Below are 11,083 nucleotides of genomic sequence, written 5' to 3'. Positions count from 1 at the left end.
AAAAATAAATCGTGAAATAGTAATAACAGTTTTTAATATCCGGACGTTATGAGTTTCGTATACATATAATTTCATATGAGAAAGTCACATAGAATATTTAAACGATCGAATGTTTCAATATTCGAATGCATCTATCCTATTTACGACTCTCATCCTACATCCTACTTTATTATTTCTATCTGCTATTCTCTTTTCTCTTCTCTTTATTCCTATTGAAAAGACACGCAACTTGTGAAAAGAATGATTGATACGATATGAAATCTTTTGCTAAATTTATAAAAATCTTTATGACAACAGAGAAATAGATCTATTACATCTAATAATAAGATATTAAATTACTAGTCATTACACACATATGTGAATATATAATTTTAGATTATCAGTGTTGATTCTTAAATTGAAATTAATATTCTATGAAATATTTGACTTAGCCCTATCAATAGTCGTATCAAGGTAATCCTTTCCATGAGTGCTTTCTTGCGAATGGTTAGGAGATCAGCCACAATATGTACATAGCTCACGCGTGGATAATATACGCACATGACACTTAAGCTAGCTCTATAGGTACACCACTGGTCATTGCACATGCACGCAACAATCTACGCTCCTCTTACCTTACATCATCATTTCTATCATTAACGCGGTCTAATATCTTTGCACGTGTATGATACAATCTGATTCGGAGCTAGACCGAAATTTCTTATTGTTTCTTAAAAAGAATTTTTACTTTCTTTTTTAAAGAAAGAAATCAGAATAACCAAATCTTCTTATCTCTATAATAAAAATATAAAACTTTTGCGCAAATTTATAAATTGATTTTTTATCGCAACTCGAATTCACTTCTATTTACTTCGAAATGACTGTGAGTACGATTAATAAAATCAAACTGTTTCTTGGCGCGAATGCGGTTAACTTTTGAAAGATTAAAGTGATTACTGAAACTCTGATTTTTAAATTGATCGGTAATGAATTGCGGATCATTTCATCGAATCATCCTCTCTACCTCACGGAATGAGTGATCAATGAGCGTCTGACAATTGCCTTTAGCTCGAGCACCAAGCTGCATGAGGAAAGGAGAACGAACGAAATGCACCCGCCTGCATGTTGACGCCAAAAATTACGTCTAATTGTATTTTCAGGACGAAAGAGCAGATCGACGTTGATTGGCTTCCACTGTTACCAGTCGTGCTGAAACATATTTTTGAGGGTATATTAACACATCGTATGAGAAATATATACACTAAGAAGCAGATTGAATTAAATATAATCTTTTAAAAAATATATATAATATCGCAAAGCTTAAAATTTTAATGTATATAAATTCACACTGAAATATTATTAAGTACTCAAATTTAGATCAGACTGAATAATTTTCTCTCACTTAGCTGTATTATTCACATACTGGTCTAATATCATTTATTGTTGCTTAAAATTTTAATTAATTAAAATTTGTTTTATAAATTTTTTTTCTTTTAAGATTTCTTTCATGAATTTGACAAAGTTTAATTTATAATACACTCTTATATGTGAAAAATGTAATTTGTAAAATATTTGTTTTTAAATATTTTATATATAGTATAATTTTTATAAATATATTTATTTAGAATTGAAAACTAATATAAAACTAAAATATAATATATTATTATTACAAATTTTGTAGCACGATATATTCATAATTAAACTATATAATTTGGTATTTACATATAATTATTAAATTAATTATAGTTTCAATATACAATAAAACATATGCAATTTCTCAGGATAGAAATTTAAATAAATACTTATTAAAAAATCATGTGCACTAGATTTATTTGTTTTGTTATATAATGCAATGCACAATTTTCATTGTGCAACAGAATAAAATATTAAAGTTAATGTATGATGATAATGATGACAATGTGATTATAATGAAAATTGTACATTTGGATATTAAATATAAACGATTAAATAATTTGTTGTCTATTGTTACATTTATAATTATGATCATATATTCATATAATCACAAAATAAAAATGCTGTAACAAAAATTATATGTGTTGACAAAGTATATGAACGAAAGACTCATACATTTATTTATTATTATTGTTAAAACATAAACAGATGTTAAAATATTGCTTAAATTAAAAGCTCCGCGGAACTTACTCCGTCTTAATAACATTAGAAACTTAATAACATTAGAAACTTCAAATCTGCTTCTAATTGTATATCACAAATATGTCATACTGTGTTTGCAAAATTAATAGCCAGTGTATCAGCATTACTCGGCAACAATGGGGAAAGCGCGATATATTATTGACGCAATGTCTATCAAAGAGACACAGAAAGAAAGAAAGAGAGAGAGAAAAAGTTGAGAGAAGAATGAGAGCGAAGTGAGAGAGAGATGTTTCAAATCGATCAAAATATACCATAATCGATAATCAATTCCAAAATCGGTCTCAGCCCGTCTCACAGTCGTTTCACGATACAGACACGTAACATACACGATACACACATATAATACGATCGTGTACATGTTCCACTTTGTTTCTCCCATCCTCCGCGAGATCGCCCTAAATTCTCGTCTATTAAGCCTCGACGTATATGTATACCGCGCACACTAACCACAACACCAATATCGTAACTCTTGCGCAGCTGCAACACGGTGGGGCTCTGGGTAAGAAAACACTTGGAATAACTTTGAATATATATTTTTCGATTACTTCGTGCCAAAAGTTCCTTCAGCCCATCTCATTCTGACAATAACCCCCAGAGCATTCGTCTCCTTTATCTTTTCTCTCTTCCAGATTCTTTAATTTACGAGATTTTTCTCTCTTTGACTTACGAGAGATTACATACACATTTCTTTTATCAATATCTTCGGGCTTTGAATGAATTTCTTTTTAAGTTAAACACTTGAATAAAATATTTTTATTTATTTTATTAAAAAATTAATACAATTGATAAATTTCCCTCTTAATATTTAATTCTCAATCTTTTCAATATTTAAATATCAATGCTCGTTTTAAATTTATTTTAAGCGATTTATAATTGAGAATTAAATTTAAAATTTTCACCATAATTTTACCTATATATTGTATAATAATCATGCATAAAAATAATATTAATTGTAAAGTCTAATTATAATTATATGTATATGATTGCATGTGCTGACTTACTGTTAGATTATCTCAGCACATTTTGTATTTATGTCCATTCTTATCGTTTTTATATTACATATCAAAGTTATATCTAGTTATATCAAATTTTGGTCTAAATCGCTTAAAATGAGTTGAAATTATGTTGAAGTATCATATCGTACATCCAATTTCTACTTTTTTCTTAATACACTTAAAAAATATTAAAAGAAATCCCTGCTTTCAAATTTTAGAGGAAGTCCCATTTCTTTCCCTCCACCGATTCTTTTCGAGTTGTTTACGATGTATTTCAGGATTCTTGATCGCTCACGTGGACCTGCTCTTCATCGTCAATGGAGTGTGCAGGTGAGAGATCATTTAATCGATCTTTTGAGACGGGATACGAGCCCTGAACGTAAACACTTGACTTTTAACAAAGCCACCGTGTTACGGAGCACGACACAGTTACTGCGGTTGTAAGCCGGGCTATAACGTTTCGCGCATCAGACTCAGGAGTAGCTTGCAGGAAGCAGCTTGCGGTTTCTGAACTCTGGATAGCTTTGCTTGAAGCTCGACAGGCAAACACAGAACGTGAATTAATATGTACAAAGGCTGTCACGTGTGACGTTTAAAATAGCGGATATAATTGAACCACCAATCGCGTATATATATCCCGACTATCATTAAATTAATACATATATCAAAGTGTAACATTTATTGCTTGCATTCCAGGCACGTCATTTTGATCAGTTACCTTTAATTATTATTCGAATCATTCGGATTGCTTCACGAACAATCCAAATAATTTCATAATTTTAATTTATAATTAAAAAAAGATTTAATATGCCGCATTATCTAAAAAGATAATAAATATTTTATGAATCATTGCCCTGTGAGATTCTTCTAGTAAAGTTACAACATATCCTTACTAAACAACAAGCAATTAATATACGTTGAGAGAGGCTACATTTAACTAGTCCGGCATAATTAACTTCGCAATGTACACGACCAGGACGAAATAACTCGGCATATAATCGGGCGAGCGCGACGATTAGTTTAGATGGGTACGCCACGGCGGGACGATCCACGTTGACGGTAGTTGGGGAAACTAATCAGCCAACCAACGCGTATATGTATACCAGGCGACCTTAATCCGTCAGAATCGGTTCGCCAAGAAGGAGACGTTCCGACATGTTATCCGATAGCTCCCGATATTGCCTGCACGCTGACACATTTCCATTCGCTGGAAATCCTCGTGGGTCATGTAACGCAATCAGATGGTTGGCAGGTATTCCCACGTGGACACGACCTACCTGCCTTGCACAACAGGTTGTCTATTTACCTTTCTGGACTGTGCCGGACATGTTTTTCTCCTTTATTAACCCTACAAACACTTTTTTTCAATTTTGTTGACAAGCTACGAGCAAGAGTCGAGGACGTCGTAAGTGATTAAATAATTTCAAAATTTCAACCGAAACTTTGTACAATATCATATAGTTTATTACATTTGAATAATTTCACTAATTTTATAATATAAACTTTGACAATTTCTCTCTAAAATACTTTAAAATAGTCAAAGTGTCTGTAGTAAAAGCTAATCGACAACACTTGCCGCTTAATCATAATTGACATTCGCTGACAGACGCGAGGATTCTAAAGAATTGGTGAACCGTAAAATGAAAAGGGCACAAGAAAAGGCGTCACCCACGGATTAGTAAATAATTTATTTCAGAAAGTAATTTAACTTTTCTAATTGATCGTCTACTCGGTCGAGAGTTTCATGGAAAAGGCGAGGCAGCAGGTAGACAGAAGGGTGAATGGAGGATGTAGCCAGTTTCAGGATGAAATATCCTCGACGAAGCGCCACTTTGTGGAGAGGACTAACTGAAGATGAATTTCTCGGCGCGGCTGTCTTGGTCGAATGAGATATCCGGTTTTCGTGTAATCTCAAAATGTAACGAGATCCATAATCGAGACTATGCATTCGTGAACAGAACGTGATATGTGTTTACACAACTTTTTTATAATTAATGCATTATCTAGTATTAGAAATATTACAACAAACTTATTGATACATCGATTATCGTTATATGATCAGTTGAAAAATTTCCATGAAATTTAATACATTTCACATGTTTTGAACAGTTCACTCAAATTTTTGTATTAATTTAACACAAATTAAATGTACTAAAAAGTAACAAACATTATAATAAATTAACACAAAGAATGTAACACTGACACAATTTGGGAGTTGTAATTATATTTGTTTGTAACTATATTTCAATTGAAGAAACGATCGAAACATTCCTTGCGATATAATATCTTGCAAATATTTAAATGCTATAATGAAAATTTATATAACTTATACAATATACAATTACACGCCATGCTTATTTTCATGCAGAATATACGTGCAGAATATATATATCATTTCCGATGCTGTTGATTGTTAATTTATATATCGGCTGATAATAATCGGACAATCGATAATTTATACAATTATGCAAATTGCACAAATTATATGTTTTACACGTAATATTATTGTAACGTTCAAATTTAGTAGTTAATAAAATGATGCCATCGATCATAAGGTGATCGCTTATCAGGTCGGCAGTTAGTTTAGTAAGGCGGATCACCGTTGAAAGTCACTCTCGACAGTAACGCGTGTCTTCCGGAAACTTGTTGAAAGTGAGAATAAAAAAAGTCCTAGAATGAACAAAAGAGATATACCGGAAAAGTACCGCACTCCGCCGCGTTCTTCGGAATTGTTGTTCGGAGAGATATTCGCTGCGGCGGAAGAACATAAGAAGTACCCAAAGAAGAATCCCGAAGATATGGTACCCGAGAACGAGTCACCCGAGATCGATCTCTTCGATTCTTCAAGAGAAAAAATTTAGGAAGATTGCCATGAAACTTAAAAGAGATTTATAGCAGTTATATTTCGTTGCCGTCATAGATCTTTTTATCACCAATTGTCCACTGTGTGAAATTTTGTGATTTTCTACTTCTTCAACAACTGCGATTAATAATTACGATCCTCTGCTTGATTCTTAGTATTTGCGCAAGACGTTGACGACCCCGAAATATTCATTGTTATTCAAATGTTATTACTGCAGTTGTTATGCGGCACATCGAATATTGATACAGGAGTATTAAAGTGAATGAGACTTCGTGTTTATACATGCATTGACGATGTTCATTGCTGATCCAAGAAACGAGATAATTTTACATATAAAAATAAAGAAAAGGACATCAGATCAATGTACAATCTTTGATATTTAATAATAATTGGAATATTAAGATTGGTTATACTAATATTAACTTTATAAAGACGCGCGTAGTGTCTAAAACTAAAACGGTCGTTTATTGTTCTCGCGTAGAATTCCTACACATGTAGAGGAAAATCATGCATAGAACCCGTTTTCTTCTTCGTTCCGCAAAAGAAGTTTCTAGGTTCAAGATAACCGTCTCCAGTCTCGTGGCGAGTTAGGGGTTCGTTCCCAAAGGTGAAATTGGAAAAAGTTTTTCCGTTTGCGTGTGGATGCTTCTGCGGGCAGTATCAATCTCGCGGACTTTTGGTATTTCAGACCCTTTGGAATCTCTATACTGATGCATGTAATGTTCCAAGTATTTTAGTAACAGATTTTAGATCGGAGTTGAGAAAATCGCGGTGATCATTTTAATATCGTTTGAGTCGCTTTTTGATCATTTATTTGTTATTTTGTGTATTTTTACTTAAAAAAATATGCTTATTTATTCTATTTGAAATTCTTCTCCGTTGGTACGAAATCGAGCGTTCCGGGAATATGCGGATTTTGTGCAGACACTAGAAGTGCACGAGTGTAATTGGAGTTTCATGACAATGGAGCTAATTTCCTGGATGGAAAACCAAAAACTCTCGGTAACGAAGCTTATTATTTATTCTTCCTACTATGTCGCAAATTCCCTCTCCCTTTCCTCAAAGCGTGGCTTTTACATAGGATATGACATACAGCTTATCCGTTACTAAATACATTTCTTTCTCAAATTAAAAACACAGAACTATTCTTTTTAATGCATACAAGTATCGTGAGAAAAAAGAATTGTAATATATTCGCAATCTGAAACAGTCGTCCAAGAAACGGGCTATTTTCCTGATTTTTCTTTTTTTTTCTTTTTTTTTTATTAAGAAAATGTTAATATGCCCTCATTTCAGGTCATCCTTTGTGCCTTGAAATAGACACGTCGTTTATCTCTGAATTTAAATACACGTAGAACAAGAGTATTTAAAGAGCGACATGGTGGGATCGAGTTGAACTGTAGCCATCTCATCAGACGTTGATTAACGGCGACGGACGAAATCCTTTGTCCATTTCTGTTTCGGTTGGAAAATATTGCTGGTCGTTCTTTATTCTATAGATGGCCTGTACGAGTGGCTTAATTACTGTACAGTGTTTAAGCTAAAAAAAGAAAATCAGGAATGTAGTCCGTTTCTCTGATAACTCTGTCAGATTACATATATTTGGCAAAATGCCTTTAATTATTTTTTATAAGAGAGATAATATCTCTTTATTCTTTGTTATTTTAGCTTTAATTCAAAAGAGAAGTAGCTTCTTGTATGTTATTTTTTCATCATTGTTTTTTAAACTTTGATCTTCTCTTGGTATAAGTTTAGAAATAATTGTATCCTCTCTTTTTCAGATGCGAATTTATTTTTATATCTTGTATAGATTCATTATATCAATATCTTTCTATAGTTTGATAAATATATGTAGATATTATTATATGAATTATATATGAAGTATATAATTAAATAACAGGAATTGAATAATCAACGTTTCGTAAAAATAAATCTACACTTATAATTACACGAAAATAATAAGATATAGGAGAACATAAAAGATTAAAATTTGGAAGCACTTTTTAAAAATTGACATTTTTGAAATTACTTATTTAAATATTCATAACAATATGCTTTTTTAACAGTAATTTTTTAGATAAAAAGTTGACATTTTTGAAATTACTTATTTAAATATTCATAACGACGTATTTTTTAAATAATAATTTTTTAGATCAAATAAGTTACTAGATTTAAAAAATTATTGTTAAAAAAAACATTTTTGTAGATACTTGAATAAGTAATCCCAAAAATGTCAATTTTTTAAAAGTGCTTCCAAACTTTTAGTTTGTATGTATATAAAGTTGTTTTTTTTTTTTATAAATAAAGCAAAAAAATACTTGACATGAAAAATGTGAAAAACAGACGTATTCTTACGGCAGCATCTTGCGGTTGCTTATGTTAAATCTTTACGGAGTTGAAAAGATAGAGAAGAAGTATGAGCTACAACGGGAGGATCCATTTCGTCTGATGCTGATTCATAGCGGTTAGGCGTGCTCTGCATTATTCAGAAAGCGCACCTGACCGTATAACGTCGCGTAACTTTAAATACGGCTGCATCACTTTTGACTGTCAAAGCAGATAATGTGGCACGTCGTACACTTTTCTACTAGCTGCATTGATTGTTGTCGTAAAATCGAATAAAAGAGATGCACAGGATTTTATGCGAGAAACGACGATACGCAGATTTATGGTTAGTGTATTTTATTATTTACACGTCTCTTTATTTTTCTATTTGACATTCTATATTTGTCGAGATGTTATTCTCTAGCTACGTTTGGTTTGAACGTTTTACGCGCTGTATTTTATCTTCCTTCTGCTGGTAATGAACGATAAAGGAAGAATAAAACTTACAGCACGTAAGCGTTCAGACACACTATTCTACGAGGTCAAATCCGAAATTTACACTACTTAATGAAATAAATAAACTAAATAAAATGCTATAAAAAACAACAAAATAAAAATCTTACGCTGTAAAAGAAAAACAGTATTTTTATCTAATTTACTTAAATTTACATTCGCTAAAAGAAACTCTAAATCTTTTAAATGTTTTGAAGATTACCAGATAAGATAGCAAGAAATGCATCGTAACAATAAATGTTTTATCGGAGATAATAACATTATATACTAGTAGTTATAAATATTTAAAACATTAACAAATTATTATACAACTAGAAGTAAAAATGTAAAGGTAATCTAATTTTAAGCAAATGAGAAGAGTTCGTAAGTAAAACCTATAAGAAATAATTGCAGGATAAAAAAAGTATAAAAACAACGGGATGCTTTTATTTAAATTTGGATACAGAGTTCATTTTCACGAATATGTGGAAACGGCAATACACATACACTCTGCGCGCAATCTAGGAACGTGCAACTCTCTATTTTGACCGACTATTTCCGGTCTTTGCGCGATGCTGCTCGTATAGAATACAACATATTTTTTTTTCTTGTTTCCTCCGATTTCGTTGGGACATTCTATGTGTGGGTATGTGTATGTGTGGGTGTATATCGCTCGCTTCATTGTACGGCAGCAATTCTGTGATTTTCTCGGATTTTTCTTCACGCATGTTTGTCAACGTTCTATTATTTCGCAAATTGTTAGCGCGCGAAATGAGTTTCATACTTGGGACTGCCAAAGACACATTTTTTTATTCTTTATTTCGTTTACGGATAGAAACGCACGTTGCTCGGGCATTGTTGATTCTTTAAACAGTCGCTGTAACAAGTACTGCGTGTAAAAAAAGATACTTCCGCTTGAAATATTTTGTTTCTCGAAAAAAAATTCTCACCAGATGCGGTTGATAAAAGAATTGCTATTGGTAAAAGTGCAACAGGCAAATATTTCTATTTAAAAAATTGAATGCAATAGATATTGAAAAAAACAAAAAATTTATATTTTATATAGAAAAAATAAAAAGGATATTATTTTATATTGAAATCTAAAGGTATGTAAAAATATATAAGTGTGTAAGTGTGCGTGCATGCGTATGAATTATGTTTCTAGCGGCTAATCGCTTAAATAATTTACTTATAAAAATCTGCTGTGTTATATGTATTTGCAATTTCATATGTAAATAAGTAAAAGATTATCGTCACATTGTCAGTTTTAAAGTAGAAATAGAACTGCAGTCGAAATTTAAAAAAATTAGAAAATTTTAAATAGATATTAATTATAATTACCCAAATTTTATAATTTGCATTGATTGAATCCATATTGACAGCTATTTAAAAAAAAATCATGAATTTAAGATATCGACTTGCGATATTTTAAATAAGCATATAAATAAACGCGGTCGTCACTGCAAGCCACTATTATACCGGTTGCGATTTCACCCGTCCATGCCTAAACGAGTGATCTGATTCTTTCAAGAGCTTTATGATGAATGGCGGATTCGTAAGATTGCACGTAGAGATTGCGGATGCTGGGCACGACAAGGCTAGCTCGTCCATTCTCCTCGAGGACGACGCGGCTTCTTCCACTCCGCTCTTCCACACCGCTTTTTTTTCTCCTTAGGCCCCAAAGCGACGTAGTAGAAACCATCTGTCTCATTTGTTTCAGGTTCTGCCACCCTGGAAAGCTGCCAAGACCGGGACTATATCCTTCAAAATTCGTACGAACGAGCCCAATGGATTGATCATGTATAGTCGCAGCGGAGCACAAACGAGGGTATCTATCCTTATTCAGCTTTCCCTTTTCATTAAAATAATTATCAAAAAAAAAACATAAGGATAATAAAATATAAAAATTTTCCCTTAATAAATTTACAAAAACACGTAATACGTTACGCAAAAAAGTGAAATAATACAGAAGAGTTTCGGACAATAAAACCAAATGCGGCTGTCAAAGTGCGATTACGCGTCCAATAATTATTGGCTACTAAAAACGTTTTTCAAAATAACAAGTCGCTTTTGTCCCAAAACTCATTTCAGTCGGGGTTGTACACTCGACTGACAGTAATTTAATTATTGATGCACAATCCCATCCTCCTGTGATACTCCGACGATCAATGCATTCTGGCGGTCAGCGACCTTCGCGTTTGAATTTTATAATTATTTGGTATTTTGAGATTTTCATTTTCAAAATATTAAATAA

General features: G+C 32.2%; 1 protein-coding gene across 1 annotated transcript in view; it reads left to right on the top strand.

Moving 5' to 3' along the window:
* LOC108686559 (neurexin-1) overlaps positions 1 to 11,083 on the top strand; it is a 223,869-nt gene that overhangs the window by 160,348 nt on the left and 52,438 nt on the right. The window contains exon 9 of the mRNA XM_018191928.1: positions 10,550 to 10,657. Within this exon, the coding sequence (XP_018047417.1) occupies positions 10,550 to 10,657 (108 nt within the window). The remainder of the gene's footprint in view (positions 1 to 10,549; positions 10,658 to 11,083) is intronic.

The sequence above is a fragment of the Atta colombica genome, unplaced genomic scaffold (genome assembly GCF_001594045.1).
Source record: "Atta colombica isolate Treedump-2 unplaced genomic scaffold, Acol1.0 scaffold100, whole genome shotgun sequence".
NCBI lineage: Eukaryota > Metazoa > Arthropoda > Insecta > Hymenoptera > Formicidae > Atta > Atta colombica.
Note: the sequence above shows the minus strand (reverse complement) of the source record. Positions and strands in the feature narration are given on the sequence as shown.